Source organism: Panthera tigris, chromosome C1 (assembly GCF_018350195.1).
Source record: "Panthera tigris isolate Pti1 chromosome C1, P.tigris_Pti1_mat1.1, whole genome shotgun sequence".
Lineage (NCBI taxonomy): Eukaryota > Metazoa > Chordata > Mammalia > Carnivora > Felidae > Panthera > Panthera tigris.
Window position 1 is genome coordinate 164157609 of NC_056667.1, and position 24687 is coordinate 164182295.

General features: G+C 33.7%; 1 protein-coding gene across 1 annotated transcript in view; it reads left to right on the plus strand.

The window, feature by feature from the left end:
• The window catches only part of AGPS (alkylglycerone phosphate synthase), a 148803-nt gene that overhangs the window by 95394 nt on the left and 28722 nt on the right, over positions 1-24687 (plus strand). The window contains exons 12-15 of the mRNA XM_007083917.3: positions 7888-7939; positions 12906-12982; positions 15566-15678; positions 23295-23364. Of these exons, the coding sequence (XP_007083979.3) occupies positions 7888-7939; positions 12906-12982; positions 15566-15678; positions 23295-23364 (312 nt within the window). The remainder of the gene's footprint in view (positions 1-7887; positions 7940-12905; positions 12983-15565; positions 15679-23294; positions 23365-24687) is intronic.

The window sequence follows — 24687 nt, forward strand, 5'->3', positions numbered from 1 at the left end:
TGAGTAGTAAAGTTCAAGCGTGTCCTGATACTTGTCACTAAAACCTTCCACATTTAAAGGCAAAGGAAGACAATTTCAAATTTAAGATAGCCTAGATGTTAAGGAATAAAAGAACTAATTGCAAAGTGTTATGGTTTTGCCTGTGAGTTAAAACCTAGAAGAATAGAAAGCTAAGTTTTCATGTTGTTTTTTGTTTGTTTGTTTTGCTTTGTTTAGAAAATTACTGTAAGTAAGTTCACCAATTAAAAATCAAAACAAACCAAACATTTCCCATTATTAGATTATATTTTCTTATCAATTTCAATCTCCCTTAATGATTTTTTTAAGTGTTTTCACCTTGTATTATAATTTATTCTTGGTGTTAAGTACTTTTGTTTCTGTCTTTGTTAAGCTTGATTATTTCCCCTCCCCAAAAAAGCTTTATCATAAAATTTATAGTTCGTAGTATCTCTCTTTTTCAGGTTTTGAATATGACATCTTTTTAATTGGCTATTGCTGTCTCCATATTTTATGGCAAAATAAGCAAGAATGCCACATTGGATTTTTAAAAATAATTACAGAATCGATAAAACTATCTGATTTGTATGTATCTTCAACAAAAGATCTTTGATGAGGTCACATTCAGTCTATGTTGGTCAAATCTGCCCCTTCACAAGCTCTCCACTCTGTAGAACACAGATTTAGTAGACTTGTGAAAAAATGTTGCTAGGTGATCTTGGAAGTAAAGGTAGACATATTTATGCTTTCCTCTTTTCTGCATTGTAAATATGTAAATATATCTTAGGTTTCATTAATGAGAAATGATGTACAAATGTATCAGACTCCTAAATTTATAATTTTATTAAAATGGAAATATTGGATTTAAACATAGTTGCTATAATCTGATGCAGTTTTTGTTACAATTTAATATATGCCCCTGATAGAAAGTAATAGAGAACTACTTGTGCTAATGAAAAGCAGGGGGTGAAATTTTCCTTCATCTTTGCATAAGTCAGTAAAAATTGCGCTTTTACTCGTTTTAAAAAATTCTTTGGATGTTCACCAGTGACTGTAATCGAAATTGACTACACAAAACTGTATTGGGTATATAGTTTGGAATAAACAAAGGTGATAGCTGATAGAAAGTGCTACCCTGTGGTTAAAGACCTTAAAGGAAAGCTCCCCTCTAATCTATATTTTTAATAAATTGGTCCTGTGTACTTGGTAATAGACAGTTTTTAAAGGCATACATACCACGTGACTAGAAAGTTTGTCTTTCTTGAAACTGATTAAAAAGCCTAGATAGATACTATTTTATTTTCAAATATTACTTGTATGAATGAAACAATTGCTAAGAATAGTTACTGTGATTTGGAGATATTCCACTGTTTGAGGAACATATATATTTTACTTCTGCACAGATAGATAATTATGAATGTTTACCTGCCCTGGAAATGGGCAAATGCTTGTATTATGGCTTAGAGACATTTACATATTAGTTTACAGAATGTACAAATCTCATATGTCAAGAATGAAACGACGTGTGCTGCCCTGCTTTGTAACAGTATTCTCAGGCAGAAAAATTGAGAAAATGATCAGATTTTGGCACTAGTTGTTCAATTTGCAATTTGGAATTTCAGCTGATAGGAAGAGAATTAAGATCCATTAAAATAGATGATACATGGTTTATGATTGTGCCAAATTCTTGATTGAATAATGAGTTGGCTGGTTGTAATTCCTCACTGTCATTTCATAGCACTTCCATTTTTACGGTATTTTCAGACTCAAGTTGCTTTTGAAATGGGGAACTGTATTTTGGATATGTATCTTTGGGAAAGGAGTATACATGATTGTTTACAAATAGCAAAGTGGGCTCTTTGTATATTTTCATCACTATTCTTACTGAAGGAAATAAATTAAGCAACTTTATACTGACAGCAGAAGGATTCTACTAAGGTCTCTCATCTAATCTTTGTCCACGTGAGGATTGTCCTCTTTCAATACTTCACTGCCTTGTGAGGAGCTAGAAAGGAAGATTTAGTAGAAGATTAATGTGATTCTATCTTATAAATGGCAGTCCAGTATAATCTCCAACTTAACTCAGTAGATGGGTAAGTAAGTGATTTTTAAGACTTTGAGAAAATAGATTTCTTACTGTAGCCTCTCAGGTGAGAGGAAATAGTGTTTTTTAATCAGAATATCAGTTTCAGGTATATTTTATTCTCTTATTGTTTGTTTAGAAATAACAATGATATCTTTATAAAGTTTTAAGGGAAAAAGGGTTGAAATAACCCTGCTCAAATTGAGCAGTTTTTGAAGTCTGGGATTTTCCCTTCCCAGTAAAAACTTAAGAGTTATGCCCTGTAGTATTGAGGGAGGACCATATGTTCCATTAAGAGGAAACACTGTACGTGTGGCACATTTCCGTATGCATTCCTCCGAAAACTGTCTTTCTCAGTATCAGCACTAGGTTTGTAGAATTACAGATTGAAAAGGGAGGTTTTTCTCTCCCTGTCTTTTGGCAAGGTGTGGCCCATTCTACCTACCATCACTTTTATTTTAAACAGTTTTAAACTTATAGGGTGTTGTTGTTTTTTCTAGAGAGTTTAGACCATAATTTGGAAAGAAATACATAGTTCATATTTGACACCTCAGACTATTATGTCTCAATTCTGAATTGTTCTGTCTTAAACTTGACTTATCCTGGAGGGGTTGAAATAAGTTGAAAGGAGTTAGGTTTAGCAATTACATTATAAAATAATTAAAACTGCTTTATATTCAGTGGTAATTCTTGGAAATAATAATTTGTCATGTGTAGAAAAAGGCATTGTTATTTTAAATCATTATGTGTGTGCATGCACGTGTGTGTGTGTGTGTGTGTGTGTGTGTGTGTGTGTGTGTGATGCTTTTCTCCCTCTGAGGCAGAGAAAATAACCTAGCCCCTAGCCAAAAGTTTGATTAATTGGATTCTTTACTATGTGATCCAGCAGAATGTGTTAAACTTGAGGACAGTTACAAGACACGCTTTTAAGCAGGAGCTACTCAGAACAAGTCATTATACATGTACAAAGTGAAAAATGAAAATGATGAACCAGAGACCGTTTGGCATTATTGGCTCTTCCCTTATATAAATGGAGGGAAATATCTACTGTATAATATGTAGCTGTAAGCCAGTATGTGACTTCCAGTAGGACTAACCAGTTATACGAATAGCCTTAAATACTGTCTGATTTTATCTGTGGTACCAGCTCTGAGGAAGAACCAATTATCTGTCTACATTTTAAGTTTTTATATATAGAAATTTGCAGTTAGCAGAATTCTTTTCACATATCCTTTTTTAAACATTTTTTTGTTTATCCGTATGTGAGATAGTGTGCTCTTAACTTTATATTCAATAAAGTATATTGGATATTGTGTAAGTTAAATAGACATGATTCCTGTCTTCTAGTAATCACTACAGATGTTGCATATCATGATAAATTTTATATGTTTAAACTTTTGTATGGCTAGGTACAAGGAGTTTGGTATTGGAGCTTTGGCTTCTGATATAGTGTGAGGTTACTAGACTATCTCCAAAATAGACTCAAGGTTTAGGAGTTTGGGCCGTTCTAGAGTCTACACTGAATGTGTGATTTACTTCTTGAAGAAACAAGCCTTTTCAATTCAAAGGTGTTAAACAAGGCACCAAAGATACAGGACTACCATTCACTGCTTATATTTTATGTTTATGAAGTTGGAATAGTAGAAATCCTGATGCCTTTTGAGATATGTTAATATCGAATTTCTTTTGCTAGTATTTAGTAAACTAAGGGAAACCCTCACAAATAATGTGTCACATCTACAGTGCAAGTTCTGGTTTTCTCTGTGATAAGAAAGAAATACGAATTAGTTCCATAAAAACAGATTTTGCAGAAATCTTTTGATGTGTTTCTTATAGGGACTTTTTTTTTTTTTTTGGAGAAAATGGTTAGATTGAGAGATCTGTTGCTTTTTTTAAGTTGTTAGTAAAGAGAATTGTACTCAGAATTAAATAAGACTAATGAGAGTGGTTGTTATTTACCTTTCAGGTTTATATATTAAATTCCTGGTTGTAACATCATTAAAGGGAAGAAATTGTCAGCAGTTTGACTTAGTCAGTCTCGTACTAGTGCTTTGAGGTCAATGTGATTATTTATTTCTTCTTTGCTTGGGTAAAACAAAAATAATTGATATTTCCTTAAGGTCCATAATGAATTTCTCATCTCTTTTCAGACTACTTATTGTATATAAAGTATACTTGGGTACACGTCAGATGACATCAGATATTCTAGTAAAAATAAATTTATCATAGTAGGAAATAAATCAGTTATTTTATTAACTCCATTTTGAGTAAACAGTTTTTGTGTGATGTTCCTTAAATTCCCTGAATGTATTATTAACCCACCAAAAAAATTACTTGGTAAAACTATTCTCTCTCAGGTTATTTCTGGTCCCATACCACTAGGGGTCACTTTAACTCAAGAACCCTTTTCCCCCTTTCTTCATCTATGGAGTACTCAGTATAATTGAAAAGCATGGGAGTGAATTTAGAGCTCAAATTCTCCGAATTTGTGATGTCTCTAACTTTTAAAGGAAATATTTTTAGGTTTTCAAATTAGTTTCATAGCAATTGAAACATAATGTAGTCTTAACCATAGGTAGTGTTACCCAGATTGAATGTTGTTTTTTAAGAATAGAAACATTATTTTGGTCTTTCGATTATAGGAACTTACAATTAGTGATACTGGCAAGTTTTCATATAAAATTCTAAGAGACTTTTCTGCTTTTTTTTTTTTTAGAATGATGCACAGTGATTTGCAAATAATCAATGGCCAGAGGATCATAAAACAATCTAAATGCTGTTTTTTAATTTGGGTGCTTTACTTATGAGAATTTACTTGTGATGATAACTAAAATACTCATTTACTGACTTTTTAAAAAATGACACTATTAAAACATGAGACTTAATAAAGCTGTGGTTTCATTTTGATCATTTTTAAAAAGCCAGTATTGAAAACTAATATTTATTATCTACATACAACAAATTCTCTTTAGCTTTTTATTCTTTTTTGATAAGTGTTAGTAGTTATTCTCATTTGATAAGTGTCTGTAACCATCTACTCTGCCTCAGTACAAATAGGAATAGTCCATGACTGACTCAGCTTTATATGACTCAGCTGTCAAGTTAAAATCATATTCAATATTATTGAATATTGGTTGTTATGTGTACCAAGTGTCCTGAAGCTTCCTTACTTATTTTTCCAACTTTTTAATTTGAAAGTTTTAAGCATACAGAAACTTTGAAAGAAGAGGATGGCGATCACTTGTATGTTTATCTTGTATATTCAACAATTGACTTTTTCTTATGTTTGTTTTAAATGTTTCTGTATGTGTTTTCTGGGCCGTTTAAAATTAAGTTGCAGACATCATGGCACTTGATCTCTAAGTATTTAAACATACATCTCCTAAAAATAAAGGTGTTTTTCTTCACAGCCACAATACTATTATCATGTCAAAGAAAATCAACAGTAATTTCTTTAATGACATCCAGTGTTCATTCTATAAACAGATCATTTCAGTTACCCAAGATGTATTTTATGGATAGTCTTTTCAAACCAAGTTTTTATCAAGGCCTGCATATTGATTGTATTTTAGTTGTTTCAGAGATTGATTTCCACTACAGATTTATTGTACTAAACATACTTTCCCCCATTTTCTGATATATGTGTCTCTGTGCTGAATGTTTTCCCTAATAACACTTAATATAGGTACAGGGGTAGTAGAAACTAGGTGACGGTAGGAGATGGAATTTACAAGTTGTTGGTACAAGTTTAAAAGTTGTTTTTGGGGAGGGTAGGTGCTTGGCTGGCTCAGTCAGTAGAGTGAGGATTGTGAGTTCAAGCTCGACATTAGGTATAGAGAACTTAAAAATAAAATCTTAAAAAAAAAGTTTCGTTTTTTGTTTTTTGTTTTTTTCTAAGAATGACAGAAGGGCTCTGAATTCTTTCGCGTATGTTACTGGTGTGCTTAAGCCAAAACATATAAATATGTATGTAATATGATACTGTTTATTTCATGCAGAAAAGAAACTTGGTCTAATTAGGCATCATATGTGTTATTAGAAGTTGATACGCCTGTTTGAATAAGAGCATTTTACGAAAATTGATTTTTCTGTAGTATTTTGGAAACTGGTTTGGCTTTTAGAAGCACAGCCTAATTACAAAGATACCCTTATACCAAGATTTGAAATTACTCAGGTTGTGTGTGTGTGTGTGTGTGTGTGTGTGTGTGTGTGTGTGTGTATAATAACTGTATAACACATAGTTTTCATGTAATTTTTGTTTCAGGTATGACTTTAAAGCTCTTTGTGTTGTGTGTGTGTGATGTATGTATGTGTGTGTTAGGTGATTTTTTGGGAAGCTTTGTGGTCTATTTGAAATATTCCTCATCCAGCAGTCAAGATATTTTGGTCCTAGTTTGTGTGCTTAACAGTCATATGACCTCAGACGAGTCTTTTAATCTCTCTGGTTCTTATGTCCTCATCTGAAAAATGGGGATAACACCAGTTCTGCTACCCTGATGGGTTATTTCTTATATTAGAGATGTGAAAACAACCTGGACATCACAAGATTCTATAAAAGTAAGGCAATAGGTTATTGTTATGGTATATATGTAAAATTACCTAATACTGTTTTCTTTAGATTTGGCAGTGACTTTTTAAAATATAGATTGAATAATACCACCTTTAGTACCAAAGGTGAGTAAATTGTGTAGTGCTCAAAATAAGAATCTACTCAGTTATTTTGTTGGATGAAATAAAATGTGTATTGTGAGTGGTTTTATAAAATTATTTGTTCAATTAAAAGTAAATGATAGCAAAAATGTTGTAATGCGCAGTTATGTGTTAAGTTTTGTTCTTTTGAATGATCTGCATATATCTTAATGTTGTATGGATACAAATTTTATTTATAAATGTTATTAGCAGAAGATAAATGTTTAAAAAGTTTATGACAGTCAAAATTTTGTCATGTGAAAGCAACCTCTTGGTAGAAGTTTAACCATGTTAAAAATTTGCATAGAAAATAAAATTGTCGTTAGGGTGCAGCTCACTTTAATACTATGGAAAAGCTGTAGCTAACTTAAATCTTGCTAGTGTTTGTATTGTAGTATTTCAGCATACAAAATTTATATGACTATCTGTTCTCATTTTTCTTTCCTTGCAGCTTTTAGTGTGGTGACTAGATTAAATTTAACACTGGTGCAGTTCTAGATACATAATGTTACCCTTCAGAATTTTGTTGCTATTTTCATGCCTTGAAAGATTTTAGAATTCTGGTCACTGATAGTTTTTCTTTTTAAAATGGATTATTGAAAGGGATAAAAGGAAAACAACAGTTCTTAGAGTTATGTATGAAGACATCACAGATAATTTTTTGAGGTGTTTTTGCTCAGAAAAATTCTACCATCATCTTCTTCATTTTAAAAGTATATAAGAATCTGAAGATACATTATAATTCACAAATGGTATAATGTTGATTGTAGTCTTTGAAATTTCTACTTTGTTCTAAAATAATCTACTTCAAGGCCCAATATTTCTTTTAGGTATTTCCATAGATCTTTGCTAGGCATTGAGAAGATCTTGTTGCTGACAAAGATCTGGCAACATACGTGTGTGTGTATTATATATATAGATTTCTCTTCCAAATATTTTATAGAAGTCAGTGATGTTTTATCATCTTAAAATTGTATAAAAAGTTAAGATTTGTTTACTGTATATATTCTTAGGAACTAAGCTCTTGATGTCACATACAGAAAGATGGCATTTACATTCTACCTGTGTAGCTTCTTTACAGTATTAAATTTGTATCACATTTTTTCTTTTTAAAATAGAGATGTGCTCCTGCATCTATTCGCCTCATGGACAACCAACAGTTTCAGTTTGGTAAGTAAGGAATGGTCATTTTAAAATCTGCTCATGAAGCCCCAAAATTTGTGAAACAGCTGTTACATGCCAGGAAGAGTACTGAATACAGAGCTAGGAAGATGAATGTCATAGTTCCTGTCCTTCAGGAAGCCCTTAGTCTAATGGTGACAGACAATTACAGAAATGAATGAGTGCAGGATTGTTAGAGATGCTATGAAAGAAGAGTGCACTGGATACCCTGGGTGCAAATGAAGGAATGGTTGAACCTGCTGGATTTTGCTGGATGACAATATGGGGATTCAGGAAAGGTGCTTTTTTTTTTTTTTTTTTTTTTTAATGTTTATTTTTTAAGATAGAGAGAGACAGAGTGCAAGTGGGAGAGGGGCAGAGAGAGGGAGACACAGAATCTGAAGCAGGCTCCGGGCTCTGAGCTGTTAGCACAGAGCCTGATGCAGGGCTCGAACTCATAAACCACGAGATCATGACCTGGGCTATAGTTGGATGCTTAACCGACTGAGCCACTCAGGCTCCCCTAGGAAAGGCTTCTTAAAGGAGGGTAATGCTTACATTAAATCTTAAGGGGAATAGAAGTTTGCTTGGGATGTTTTCCTCTTCCCTCCTACCAAATTTGTTCACTCATCCGGAAAAAAATATGAAATTGTGAGACCTCAGTGGCATCTTTGTACTTCAAGTAGTTCGATGTGGCTCAAATAGAGGGTGGGTGAGAGTTGTTACAAGAGATGAAGCTGGATGGGTGGAGTAGGGCTTTGCAGGATCGATTTGGATTTTACCATGTCAGCAAAGGGATTTACATCTGAGAATGCTCCATTCTGCTAGCATTATGCAGGGTGGAGTAGAATGGTGCAGACGGGGAAGAGGAGTGGAAATGGTTCAAGAGGCCAATTTTGGGGGCCTTGATCAAGGAAGCAGCGATGGAGATAGAGAGTAAGGCATAGATTTCCCAGAGCTCAGTTTGCCAACTAGATGTGGAAGGTTCAATAAACGGAAGGGTTGAGGGCAACTCCAAGATTGCTGATTTGACTGACTGGGTGGACTGATGAACAGTCTAGGAGAGAGATGATGATTTGGGGGAAAAGACATTACAATGGGTTGTTTTTAAGGTACTGTTAGAATATTCAGGTAGAGAATTGAGTAGCAGGTAACCATGTTTCTTTTTCCCCCTTTTTGCGTTAAAGTATTAAACTTTCTGACTCTGTTTATCATCTTTTCAATTCTCATTTTATTGCTTTTACATTTTTTTCCATATGCTGAAATTGAGTTTGGAACTTACGTTTATAGAATTTAAGTATCTTCAGAACAGTCCCTGAAATTATAGGAATGATTGCTCAATAGTAAACACTAATGGCTAAGATAGGCAGACTTTTGTTTGTTCTATTTAAGAGTAGTTTAGGTTTTAATTTAGGGAAGAGTGATTATATAGTATAGAAGCTGAAAGAAGTCAGGGGTGCTTGGGTGACTCAGTTGATTAAGCGTTCCAACTTCGGCTCAGGTTGTGATCTCACGCCTTGTGAGTTCAAACTCCAGATTGGCCTCTGTGCTGACAGCTCAGAGCCTGGAGCCTGCTTCGGATTCTGTGTCTGCCTCTCTCTCTGCCCCTCCCCCTCTCACACTCTGTCTCTCTCAAAAATAAATAAACGGGAAAAAATAATTTTTTTAAAGAAGCTTATGGAAGTCATGTTCATAATATATCAAGAGTTAGTTTTAAAATTTGATTCTTTTAAGTCATAGCTGTTATTTCTTTAAGTAAATTATTTTCAAAATACTATACTACTGGTAAAAGTTTAAGATAAGTACATCCTTTAAATAATTAAATAGTTAAATCACATGGAAATCAAGCCTTCTGTGTTTTGGCCTGCATTTAGAGATCTAGGTCTTAAGAGAGCCATGTATCTGATTAATAATTATTTTACCCATTTATATGCTATTATTATAGTGAGTTATAGTAATAAACACCTTTGTAAAATTAACTATAATTTGACTAGATTTTATTTATAATTGGGATATATAGCAATTTAAGATGAAGGTTTAAAGAAAATGTCCTTCTGGCTATCTCTCATCCCTGTTCCACATTCTCATTGCTGTATCTAGGAACATGCTCTAAGGTAGGCTCTACCCTCTCCATCTTGACTATATCTTTTGTCTCCTTCCACCCTTGTCTCCTTTCCGCCGCCAAAGTGATTCTTTGGAAAGACAGATCTGTTCCTGCTTCTCAGCTATCTATAACCTTTTTGATTTCTCACTACCTGTTGAAGCCTTGCCATCTACATATCTTGCCATGGCTCCGTGATCACGCAGCTAAACACAGCAAGGGATGTCCAGGACTTTGTACCAGCCATATGGCTTATTGGCAGTGTTTGTACCATACTCCTTAACAAATCACAAGCCTTATTATTAGATGTTAATATTTTAAATTTCATTCCTACCTCTTGACACAACCCTTAGTTCATTATACTGAAATGATTTGTTTTCAGTGTATTGAAGTGATAGGTATCATTGAGTATATTGAAATGATCTGTAGAATTTCCTCTGAAACACTAAATTTTGTCAAATTTAGGGGATGTTTTTTATTCATTTTTATATCCCCTGCACCTGTCATATGACAGGTACTGACATGTTGATTGACTTAATCATCTACTTAGCCAAAGAGGATGAATAAATCTTGGAGAGCACATAGTGTAGTCCTAAGCACAATGTCAATAGCACAATTTATCAAATACTCCTTACAGCTGTCCCTAAAAGTAATATTCTCAGTTTAGAGATGACTCAAAGGCTAGATATTTCAGCCCACAGGTCATATGTGGTAGAGCAGGAGTTGAACCCAAATCTGTCGGACTCCAAGGCCCAAAACTTTTGCCACTGTTTGAGATCATTTCTTTGAAATGTAGATATTTATTAAATAATTTAAATTAAAAAAATTTTTTTTAATGTTTATTTTTGAGAGAGAGAGACACAGAGTGTTGAGCGGGGGATTGGTCAGAGAGGGAGACACAGAATCCAAAACAAGCTCCAGGCTCTGAGCTGTCAGCACAGAGCCCGACGCAGGGCTCAAACTCACAAACTGTGAGATCATGACCTGAGCTGAACGGCCGCTCAACGGACTGAGCCACCAGGCACCCCAATAATTTAAAATTTTAAAATTAACACTGTAACAACACAGCATTTACTAATCATACTGTTTAGTAAATCTGAAAACTTAGTTCCTTCATTTACTATAAAAAATAAAACACAGTAGTCAGAATATATTTAGAACGTAATTAATTTGAAAGACAATGTTAATTTAATAAGTAAAAGATAATATTCCCTTAGGTTAATACTAATGCTGACCCACTTAAAGTTAGTATCGCTTTTATAATAATTGTTCTTCAGAGCTAATGTGTCAACTCCATATTTGGGATACAGGTGACTAAGTCCCACTAGTGTTAATGGAAATTGTGCAAATGAATTTCCATGTGTTACGAACATTTACCCTTAAGGACTATTCCACATCAGTGTAGTAACATTCGGAGTCCTCATACATGGTGTAAAGATGTGTGGATCAGAAGGATCAATTGTGGATCAATTTCTTGCAAGAACACAACTCACACACTCATACATTTATGTTTATGTATTTCCAGTTGTTTAAGTAGATGAATTCTATTTAGGACAGGAAGTGAATATTTTGATATGTTATTTCTAACTTTATACTTGTTAGAAATGGTATCTCTTAAGGCACTGATTATGTTGGGAAAGCATTTTTTGACAGATTACAGTAAAAGAAAAAAATTTTCCAAACATCTTGCTTGTGATCCAGGTACTCAAAAAGATTTCTGGGTTGATCTCTATCTAATCTGGCCTTCATTTGTCTTTTGTTTTTTGTTTTGTTCAGTTATAACATGGATATCTAACTCTTAATCTCTGGTTAAGACTTATGTTACTTGGTCTTTTATATCACACAGTTTCCTGTTGTAGTCAGTAAAAATGCAATAAGTATTACAGATTCAGAATCTAACTTAAAAAAAAAAAGAATGGGGGGGAAAAAAGACTACATACAAATCATAGTCTTTTCCCCCTAGAAATCTACCCTCTCACCCCCAAAGAAACTAGTTTGCTATTTGCACCAATCTTAAAGAACAGATCTATACTTTAAAAACAAACAAAATCCCCAAATCTTAAAGCTTATTAAAAAAATAAACTTTTTACTTGGAGATAATTTCAGATTTACTAGAGACTTTAAAATTCTTTATAAAAATTCTATATAAATGGTATGCCCCATTTTTCTGAATTGGCCTTATAGCACTAAAGCCAGATGTATCTGACTCTTAAACCTAACAGTCACGGGAGTTAAGAAGTTGCTCTGAAAACAATGAGAAAACAGTAAAAGACTTTCACTCAATTAAACTCAATCCGCAGGCAAAGATGTTAATTTAACAGACTCTGAGACACCGTTTATGTTATTCTGGCAATTTTAACTCTCTGGGTGTGATTAAGGAAGCAATTACTAGTTTTATGCCAAGAATTCTGGAAGAATTAGGAATTAATTAAGAAACAACCTTAAACTTGGCATTGACTCCATATTTGGTTATAGTTCTGAATGGTTTCTGCATAATTAAAAAAAAAAAAAGTAAAACCAGCCACCATTGGGTGTTCTTAATGAAATAAAAATTAATGAAGTGATTTTACTATGTATAAACTATACCACTGAAAGATAACCTAAACTATATGTAGTATTAATTACATGTGGTAATTTGAGTTCAAAAAGAAATGAGAGGTTTAATAAACAAATAGTTGTGACTTTTGAAAGAAGATAAAGATGAAAGATGTAAATCTTAATATCAGTATGTTATACATAAAACATAGGAAGATTTTAAAAATTTGGAGTCATGAAACATTCACTTTTTTTAGGATACTAAATTACACTAGCCTCTTAATCTTCTGAAAAACAGAATTTGCTATTAATTTAAAATATGAACTTTTCTCTTCTTAGGTCATGCTCTTAAACCTCAGGTTTCCTCTATTTTTACATCATTTTTGGATGGCTTAAAAAAGTTTTATATTACAAAGGTAAGAATTTTTATTAAATGCCAAAACTTTAAATGCTTATGATACTAATTTTGTCTCCTGCCTTCTCACCCTTCACATGTACCTATTATTATCTTTTTTCATGAATGTAAATTTCATAATAATTATTTTTCATGTTGGAATAAATATTTTACTGAGTAAATCAGTTATTCATTTAATTTCGGAAATTTTCATTTTTTCCCCAGATTTGAAGTTTCTAAAAATAACAGTACATTAAACAGTTTCATGCATGTACAATTTTTTATAGTTTGATTTTTTTTATAGTAGATGTCGATATCTAGTGTAATAAGAGTATGGATTTTTTTTTTTTAATTTTCACTGAATTCCTTTTCTAAAGGGTTATTTATACCAGCTTACACTCTCATGATACACAGGTGCTGTTTCTTTGTTGCATCCTTGCTATTCATGTAGGAGTTTTGTTTTTGTTGTTTCAGATTTACTGAATCCAGGGGGAAAAGTGGTATTTTTAATGTTTCTCATTGAAACTCCAATGAGACTTAATCATTTCCTTGTATTTCCTGGATGTACTTTTTGTGTGAAGTAGTTGAATGTGATTATTTTGCCAGGGGTGGCAGCTTCATGGTATTTTTTTCTTGGTGCTTTGCTGTGTACCCTTTGAATAATGGAATTACTAGATGCCTTTGTTACAAATGTTGTAAATAATTGAGTCAAGTGACTCCCTTTTTTTAAAATTTCGTTTAATATTTATTTATTTATTTTGAGAGAGAGAGAGAGAGAGAGAGAGTGAGTGAGCAAGTGCTGGCACAATCGGGGGAGGGACAGAGAGAGACGGAGACACAGAATCCAAAGCAGGCTCCAGGCTCTGAGCTATCTGGACCGAGCCCATTGTAGGGCTCAAACTCATGAACTGTGCAATCATGACCTGAGCTGAAGTCGGACACTTAACCTACTGAGCCACCCAGGTGCCCCCAAGTGACTCTTTTTTTAGTAAGAGTTTTTCTTTTTGGTTCAAAAGTTTCAAGTTTTTATATATTTTTCTGTGATTATTTAATCACTTCTTTTTTTTAATGTTTGTTTATTTTGAGAGAGAGAGAGAGGGAGAGAGAGTGAACTCACACATGCGGAGTGGAGGGCGGTTTGCAGAGAGAGGGAGAGACAGAATCCTAAGCAGGCTCCCCGTTGTCTGGGTGGTCAGTGCAGAGCTGGATGCAGATCTCATCCCATGAACCGCAAGATCATCACCGGAGCCGAAATCAAGAGTTTAGATGCTTACCTGACTGAGCCACCCAGGCGCCCCTATTTAATTACTTGTAAGCTTAGAAAAGTCTCCCTTTCTCCAGAGCTATAATTGGGACCATTTCTTCTCTCTCTTGGGTTTTTCTTAAGTATGAATTTAAAATTTTTAATCTTTGTTACTATTTGAATTTATTTCAATTTTATGGTGTGAGATGAAGATCTGAATTAAACTTCACTTTCTGCTCCCCCAATTGCTAACCAGTTGTAACAGCACCATTAACTTCCTTACTTTGCTTACAATTGATTTGTCATGTCTAAGACATCTTCTTATATACTTACTCAAGAAGTGGACCCCATTTTAATGTGTCAAATACTGTATGATCTCTTATACATAAAATCTAGAAAAAAAATATTAAAAAACTAAGTTCATAGATACAGAGGACAGACTGGTGATTGCCAGAGATGGGGTGAAGGGTAAGAGAAAAAGGCAAACTGTTTTTGTTTTCAGGGGTGGAGGGGTAGAAGGAGCGGGTGAACTGTTTTTGTTTTTGTTTTTAGTTTAAATAAATTGAATTTTAAAAAAGGTATCACTTTTTTAAAATGAGTTTTTATTCTTGAAAAATTAAGTGGATTTAATTACTATAAATCTACTTGGTTTTTAGAATTTTTCTTGTTACCCATCATTACCTACCTGTTTGTCAACATAGAAAAATTTTAAAAACTCTTCACCATTTGAGGAAATCCGTTAAGGTTTCTATCAGAATTGGAATAAATCTGTATATTAATTTGAGCAAGAATTCACAGATTTATTTACTTAGTTCAGGCATTCTAGAACATGTTAGACACATTTTCCTAATGAGGTTATATATTTTCTTTTATGATTCTCAGATATTTTTCATTTTAATTTTATATGTAAGATCTCCTTTGAAAATGTTATTAAGAAGTTATAGTTGGTATGTAAGAGAAGAAATGGTCCCTGTTAGTTTTTACTTTTATCTACATCCTATATCTTGCTAATTCATTATGTTCTATTATTTTGGTATTTTTATTTGATTCTTTATTGCAGTTATAATTCTTACAAGTTATTTGCTATATTACATATCAATATGTCATTTCTACTGACACCATGGCATACTTTGAAATTAGGTATTTTCTGTAGTTTTGTTTATAAACAACCTGAACAGGTATATTAAACATTCTTTTTGATTGACATGTGAAGTTCCAAAGCTCGATTTTTAGAGTTGGTATGTTTGAGCCCAGGTCAGAAGGACAAAAAGAGCAAAATGTTTTTGATTTACTGTTTTGCAGGAAAAGATTTATCTATCTATCTATCTAAGTATATGTCTTTTTTTTTTTTTTATTTTGTAGTTTAAAGGATTTGATCCAAATCAGTTAACTGTTGCTACATTACTGTTTGAGGGGGACCGTGAGAAGGTTCTTCAACATGAAAAACAAGTGTATGACATTGCTGCAAAATTTGGGTATGGCTCTAAGTTCATAATGCCAAGAGAATGTTAATCGAAAATTCTGGTATCTGTAAGCAGTTGTTAATGCACCCCTAAAGGATTAAATTTGTAGCAATATATGATAGTCAACTTAAAATGTTGTGTTGGTTTACTTCCAAAATTTGCAGAAAATTTGATTGGTATGTTGCTCTTACTTGTGTAAGCATATATATTAGGATATATTAAATATTTTATTACATTTTTCCATTAATTTTATAATATTTGCTTTTGTTATGCTAGAGTGAAATATGAAAAAATTCATAGTCATCTTACTATTTAATGGTAATAGTATATATATATAAAACATGTTATTAGTATGTTTGTGAAAGGAAATTTTTTAAACAAAAGAATTTGATAAATTATCTATACTCCACCCCTTGTCACTTACTGTTTTCTGCTGGTATAAAGAAACAGAAAACATTTCACATATATAACCAACTGAATAATGACTGGGTGGTTTCTGTCTGTCTGCTTGATGGATTATGAGATTGATCGATGAGAACTGTAGTGAAAATGCCATTTATCAGGACTACATTTTTCCCTTCCCTTTTTAAATACGTAAACTAAGTTTCCTGGATACAAGTCGTCGTCGTCGTCTTCTTCTTCTTCTTTTATTATAATTTCAGAGTTTAAAATATGTATGTATGCTTAATCTGAGTTCTTTGTAAATATTTACTTTAGTTTCCCTTTTTTGCTATGTATGAGAACAAATGAGCACTTAATTTGTAGCCTTGTGTTTTAGAATGCCTCACTTTTATATATTTTTCTCACTATGATATTCAGCTCTTTATTTTTAGGATTTTCTGAACTTTGTGTTTAAAGTGCCGAATTCTTAGAAAAAGATCTAATCTTTGGCTTAAGTTTTGATTTACTTTGGTACTGTGTTTGAGTATTGCAAATCAGCCTCTCAGTTTTATTCTTACCTTATTCTGAAATTGGCAAGTCGAATTAGTAAAAGATGAAATTCACTAATCTTTTACTTTTCCTCTCTCAGAGTACCTTTTTTGGGAATTAACTGATTTTTTTAACTAAATTAATTAAGAGTAATTGTGCCATAAAAATTCATTTAATAGCCAGAAGACTTAGATTTCAGGTTAATCTCTGAATTTATTTTTGAAATATACATGTACCTATTTTTTAGTTTCTAAGTTATGTGAAGTATATATATAATTTGATTTTTAAAACATTTTTCTTAAAATCCATGGTATTAGAAATAAGGGGATTTAAATTAAAATCTTTTATATATAAATTAAATCTTTTAATTTCTGTTATAGCCTTAAATATTAGAGGCTGAAACTTTAAAAAATTTTTTATATATTGAAATATTTAATTGGGACTTCAAAATTATTTAGGAGCACTTGTAGGGAAATGGATGCTGTAATATTTGAATCACTTTATATGAGGTTAAATTTGCTTAGTTTCACCTCAGTCCCCCCAGGGACCCTTCTTGCCTCCAGCATACACACCAACACATGCATACAGATGCAGAGAAATTCCACTTTGTAGTACCTCTAATTGTAATTAAAATTCAGAGTAGCCAACAAAATCATTACTAGTTAGTAATGTGCTACGTTTCCTCTTGGACTGGGGTAGGATGATGACAAAATGCCTTTTTGTGTGAGGTAAGATGTAATTCTTCAACTGTCTCTTCTTGGACATCACTGTTGATGCCTGGTATATGCTAGACACTTAACATGTGTTGAAAGAATTAATGAAACTGAATGTCATTCCCTGACATTTTAAATTCTATTTCAAATATGTCTAACTGCTGTGCCACCCTTAAAAGAGCATATTTTAATCTTTAGGTATTTATTAGAGCCATTTTGTCAGTTTTAAGTTGAGCCACTGTCATGAACTCCCTTGTCATGTAATGTAAGTCTTGTTTTTCTCAAGTGATTCCAGACATTTACAACTTAAAAGTAAGAATGAACTTCTTTAAGGTGAATCCAGGTCTTTCTGGATACGGATAGTGAAGCCCCAGAACTCTTGATTTAATTCCAGCAATTTGTTTATACCAAACAAAACTTATATCAAATTCATCCATTAAAAATAGTAAATGAGATACCTATTTAAAGCAGGAGCAAAGCATTAAAACTCAGACTCTGATTGAGGTCTCATTTTTTTTGCTATTGTTATTTGCTACTTACTAGTTATGTTGTAATTATAATTTCTTAATACGCTTTCATCCTGTCTTCCTTCATTTAGATTGCAGAAATCTTCTGTATTGATAATCCAGGCTGTAATTAGATGACTTAGGGCTATTTTGATTTTGATTTGATACTTGGAAATATCTCCATGTAGTTTTCTAGCACTCTTGGTTTTCCTCATGTTTCTCTGTACACACTAGTTCTTGGTTCTAATCACTGAAATATTCAGAAATATTTTTCTTTTCTTTTTTTTTAACTTTTTTTTTTAATCTTTATTTTTGAGAGAGAGAGAGAGAGCACGAGCATGGGAAGAACAGAGAGAAAGGGAGACACAGAATCCGAAGCTGGCCCCAGGCTCTGAGCTGTCAGCACAGAGCCCAACGTGGGGCTCGAACTCATGAACCGCGAGTCCATGACCTGAACTGAAGTTGGACACTCAACCCGCTGAGCCAGCCAGAGACCCCTATTTAATTTATTTTTTAAATTTGCATCCAAGTTAGTTAGCATATAGTGCAACAATGATTTCAGGAGTAGATTCCTTAATGCCCCTTACCTATTTAGCCCATCCCCCTCCCATAACCCCTCCAGTAACCCTCTGTTCTCCATATTTAAGAGTCTTTTATGTTTTTGTCCCCCTCCCTGTTTTTATATTATTTTTGCTTCCCTTCGCTTGTGTTCATCTGTTTTGTATCTTAAAGTTCTCATATGAGTGTAGTCATACAATATTTGTCTTTTTGTGACTAATTTCACTTAGCATAATACTCTCTAGTTCCATCCACATAGTTGCAAATGGCAGGATTTCATTCTTTTTGATTGCCGAGTAAAACTCCATTGTATAGCTATACCACATCTTCTTTATCCATTCATCCATCGATGGACATTTGGGCTCTTTCCATATTTTGGCTATTGTTGATAGTACTGCTCTAAACATTGGGGTGCATGTGCCTCTTCAAAACAGCATCCTTGTATCCTTTGGATAAATACCTAGTTGTGCATTTGCTGGGCCATAGGATAGTTCTATTTTTAATTTTTTGAGGAGCCTCCATACAGTTTTCCAGGGTGGCCGCACCAGTTTGCATTCCCGCCAGCAGTGCAAGAGAGATCCTCTTTCTCCACATCCTCGCCAATATCTGTTGTTGCCCCAGTCGTTAATGTTAGCCATTCTGACAGGTGTGAGGTGGTATCTCATTGTGGTTTTGATTTGTATTTCCCTGATGATGAGTGAAATTGAGCATTTTTTCATGTGTCAGTTGGCCATCTGGATGTCTTCTTGGGAGAAGTGTCTATTCATGTCTTTTGCCCATTTCTGCACTAGATGTTTTGTTTTTTGGGTGTTGAGTTGGATAAGTTCTTTATACATTTTGGATACTAACCCTTTATCTGATATGTCATTTGCAGATATCTTCTCCCATTCCGTTGGTTGCCTTTTAGTTTTGCTGATTGTTTTCTTCACCGTGCAGAAATTTTTTATTTTGATGAGGTCCCAATAGTTCATTTTTGCTTTTGTTTCCCCTGCCTCTGGAGACATGCTGAGTAAGAAGTTGCTGTGGCCAAGGTCAAAGAGGATCTCCTTGAGGATTTTGGTGGCTTCCTGTCTGACATTTAGGTCTTTAATCCATTTTGAGTTTATTTTTGTGTATGGTGTAATTAAGTGGTCCAGGTTCATTTTTCTGCATGTCACTGTCCAGTTTTCCCAGCACCACTTGCTGAAGAGACTGTGTTTATTCCATTGGATATTCTTTACTGCTTTGCCAGAGATTAGTTGGCCATACGTTTGTGTGTCCATTTCTGGGTTCTCTATTCTGTTCCATTGATCTGAGTGTCTGTTTTTGTGCCAGTACCATACGGTCTTGATTATTACAGTTTTGTAATACAGCTTGGAAGTCCGTCAGACATATTTTTCTTACTTACGATGCCACTGGGCCAACCCTTGCTTCCCAATGATTTCTTCTACATAACTAGAAGGAGGAAAGTACCACTGAATTCCTTTCTGCTAAAGTTTCATAAATTAGTTTAGCTCATGTATTTTATTTTGAATTAGGGCATTATTAATCTATCCTTTATTTTCTGTTCTTTAGTTTTATCCTGTGTTCTACCCCCTCATTAACTCTGAATTGATTGTTTTTAAATAAACTACTCCCAACAGTTTAGGACATTTTTATGCGTCATTTCAGCCATTTTCCTCCTTGTCTTCCACCCCTACGCTAACACTGTTAAATACCTTTGAATACATATGATCCAGTGGAAAATAATAGGCAAATGTTGAGTAATCATACTTCGGTTGTTTATCTATGCTTGCTAGTAATATACTTTAACTTCTCTAAGAGCTAAACAGAATAAACATTCCCTGTCAGCAGTCATGACAGATGTACTGACATTTACCATAGAACTTAAGGTAATGTGTTATTGTTATTTTTAAAGTGTGTGCTTAAGTTGTTTAATGTAATTCAACATGAGAGTGATTAAGTTCACCAGATGGCTCTTTTATATAAAAAGATTGTCTCTCATTCCTCTTTCATTAGTCTTCCCAGCCTTTTCTCATGAAACAGGTTTAAATTTAAGAACCTTGTTAATTGATGTTTGAAATTTGCGACGGGGAGCAGAAAGTAGGGAATCGATGTTGCTACTTTAGCGTAAAGCAGTTTGTAAAGCAGTTTGAATCTTCGTATACCTTTTTGGAGTGGCTACTATGTAATTGGCAACTTAGAAGCATTTAATTTCAATGCCCTACTATTGTTTACATGTTGTATTTTAAGGCAATCCTGTCTAGAAGATGGAGTTCTGAAAGTTAAAAATGTAAGACAGAGAATAAGTGAGAAAGAAGTTACAAAAAGCTAAATTTGCAGGGAAACCTATGATTCAGAAAAGCAAGCCCAGAATGACTTTCCTTCTCCTTTGGGGTTTGTTTATTTATTTATTTATTTATTTATTTATTTTTTAATTATTATTTTAATGTTTATTTCTGAGACCGAGAGAGACAGAGCATGAGTGGGGGAGGGGCAGAGAGAGAGCGAGACACAGAATCCGAAGTAGGCTCCAGGCTCTGAGCTCTCAGCACAGAGCCTGACGTGGGGCTCGAACTCACAAACCATGAGATCATGACCTGACCCGAAGTCGGTCGCTCAACTGACTGAGCCACCCAGGCGCCCCTGGGGTTTATGAATTTAGAATGGACATCGATTTCTTCCGGTTTGGGATAAGAAAATGCATGTTTCTGTGTGGTTTGTCACACTGAATTCCAAAGTGGAACTGATCCTCCTGACCCCTTTGCTCCACCCCTCCCTGCTCCAAGAGATTCTAAAAGAGTATCTAAAGAAAAATGGCTTGACCTTGAACTGCAAGAAGGACTTTTTCTCATCCAATATAAAAGAAGCCTACTAAAGGTTCATATCTGTTATTTCTCACCAAATATCCGCTTAGAATGCACCTTCTCAAGGATTCCAAGCACAGGTCTCTTGCACCATTTGCTAGTCTTCACTCTCTTTCTACCACTAGGCCCAGAATGAATTGTTCCTATTTCCCAGCTCAGTAGTGCTTTTTCTTTCTTGGACTCAGTATATGACTGCTTCGTGTCTATGTGAGGTATAGGCTCAGATATTTTCCTCCCCGTGCTTGCCACAGCAATTTTTTGACTAGTTGCCTTTTTGTTTTGGAACTTTGACTTCCTACCTCTCACCTCAAATCCATTTGTATCCAACCCAGAATTATATTGTTGCTTCTTACTTTTCACTCGCAACTGCTTGACCTAGGTTCTGTCTTCTTTGCTCATTAACATTCTGCTAATACGAACAACCCCTCTTGTTTCATCTCTTTGCACCCCATCTTCAAGTGGTTCTAGACTAGAGCCGCTTCCATCAAGTGTTTGCCACTTCTCTGGGTGATACTGATTCGTGTGTATGCAGCTATAAGGATATCTGATTTGGCCTATACATCCTAGCCTACAGTTGCCTTACATTATTTGTATAGCACAAGGGCACATCTATGTTGTTCACTTACTATGTTTACTTACTGCCAAATCCAAGCAAAACTTCAGGAGAAGGAAGAACTTCACCATAGGTGTTAACCGAAGTAATAAGAAAAATGATTTTTCCGGAAGAGGTGTAACTAACAGAGGCTCAAGACCCGAGTCTTGGGCAACACCATGGTTAAGGGTTCAGCATACTGAGACGAAGGAGGAACAATTAGGGTACTGAGGGGAGAGGCATGGAAGTTAACCATCCATTATGACCCAAGAAAGTCACAGTTTTCTATCTGGTTTTATTGAGGGATTTTTTTTTTTGGTAGATACTTTGGGAGTTTGTGGTAAGTTTTCTTTAGTTGACTAAGAATAGTTAAAATTTAATTTCTGCCTGATGATGAGAACAAGCAAAATTAAAAGCTCTTTACTGGGGGCACCTGGGTGGCTCAGTCGGTTAAGCGTCTGACTTCAGCTCAGGTCATGATCTCACAGTCCGTGAGTTCGAGCCCCGCGTCGGACTCTGTGCTGACCGCTCAGAGCCTGGAGTCTGTTTCAGATTCTGTGTCTCCCTCTCTCTCTGACCCTCCCCCGTTCATGCTCTGTCTCTCTCTGTCTCAAAAATAAATAAAACGTTAAAAAAAATTTTTTTAAAAAGCTCTTTACTGAAGGTAGTAAAATCAATAATCATTTTTAGTCTTTTAACATAAGAATGACTTTCACAAAGCAAAGTGCTTGGACTGAATTATATGTTATATGGGATTAGTTCTAATTAGATCACCAAATATAATTTCTGTGGATAAAACTACTTTCAAATTGAAATGGATAGTTGATGTGTTCATAGTAATAAAACCTTACCTGTTTGTCTGGTACTTATCTGTATGCTGCTTCATAAACTTTAATATTTCTGTGTAAGTATGTTTTGTCATACTTTTCATATTTTCATAAAATAAACAGTGTGTCTAATACTTCATATACTATGTACCCAGGTATTCAGAAAACTTCTTGGTATTTGGAAGATATAGTCAATCATTATACATCTTTAAATATGAATAGGGCTATAGTAATACATGAATATATGGATAAAATATATGAATAAAATAAGTATTTTAAGTATCTTGTTATGCTTGTAAAGATTATTAAAGTTTACTTAAGCTTGTTTCTCATGGCTAATTCTCTGTACTTTTGTCAATGTTGGTAGAAGTAGTTGAGTTCATGAGTCAGTTTTGTTAGTTTCATGGATGCAAGTTTGAAATTAATGACCAAACTGAAATATTAAAAGTATCTTTAGGTTTTTGTTCTCCAATTTATTCTTTTGACAACTCTTTGATATATTTCTGATAAATTAGATTACAATAAAAATGAGATGCAGTATAATATTTGTTAATCTGTTAAACAGTTACCTTGAGGTGTTATATTAGTTTGGTTATTTTTGTATATTTTTCATAAATACGTATGAAATATATTAACAGTTTGTTCTTTAATTACAGTGGGTTGGCAATTGGAGAAGATAATGGACAGAGAGGTTATTTGCTGACCTATGTCATTGCGTATATTCGAGTAAGTTATCTCATATTTCCTTGTCAGTTTATATTGCAAATAATCCTTTTTCTTACTTTGAATGAATAAAATTATTTTCTTAAGTTTTAACCTAGTATGATGTAGCACATCATTTGACATGAATGTAGGACTAGCTACAAACCTTCAGAATCCCAATTAAATCTTCCATATATTGCTTTTGAGGAATTTGAAGATTATATAGATCATTCTCCTCTTTAAAAGAATGGTGACTTTCTCTATCTGGAAGTTGAATATGCCATTCCTAACATTGCTTGGTTAGAATCGAGCTGTCTTATTTAGCACCATTTCTCACTTGGTTCATAATCAAGTTTTAAATATGTATAATCTTTCTTTAACTCATTAAAAATTGGTATTTAACTTGATTCTAAGTAGTAGTTGGTTCACTGGTGATGATTACTATGTAGAATTAAAGAAATAATTTGTCTGTATTTGGGCTCTAAAATTTTTCTAATTCAACATTTTCTACTTGTGAGAAACTTTATTAGTCCAAGAGTCTACTATACTTGTTGATATGAAAGTATTCTTTCAAAAGTTTATTTACTTATTTTGTTTTTCTACTTTGGCTGTAATAAACTCAGGTTTCTTAGTTGTTTTCTGCTATTGTTAGGGTTATATTTTTTAAATATTGCTTGTTTATGTAATTTGAAAGGTCTTATTTTAAAACATGAGTTCTCAGATATCCTATTGAGAATTTGACTTTCCCAAATACTGCATTTTCTAATTTTTCACTTGGAAATTGTTCTGAAGGAAATACTTACATAAATTTATATAAAACTTGTTTTTACTTCTCTAGAAAGCTTAAATTGTATTCTTATTTCAAAACTAATTTTAGGTAAGATCTAAATTTTAGGTTGCAGTGAATTTGAAGCATATGCATTTTTCTGGGCACTCCATTCCCCCATGCTGATAAGGGAAATTACATTTATTGCTTGTTTGCTATGTTAAAAATTATAATTAAGAGATTTACAGATCATGAAAAGTAATAGATGATTTTAGGTCTTATAATAATGTTTACCTCCATAGACTGTTACTACCCCAGGGTCTCCCATAGTAAGCATTTTGGTTATCCACAAGTTTTTGTTTGTTGAGCATTTTCTAAGTATATTGACCATTTTCCCATATTACTAAATTCAGAATTCTAGAAAATGATGTGTAACTGTAACAAATACAGCTTACACACTGTTAAAACTGAATCAGAAGCAGTATTGAGATGGGAGGGATTGTTTTATTGTTTATTTTCCCAGTGCTTAATACCTTTGTCACCACATATGTGTTTACTGCGTAAATGAATGCACAAGAAGA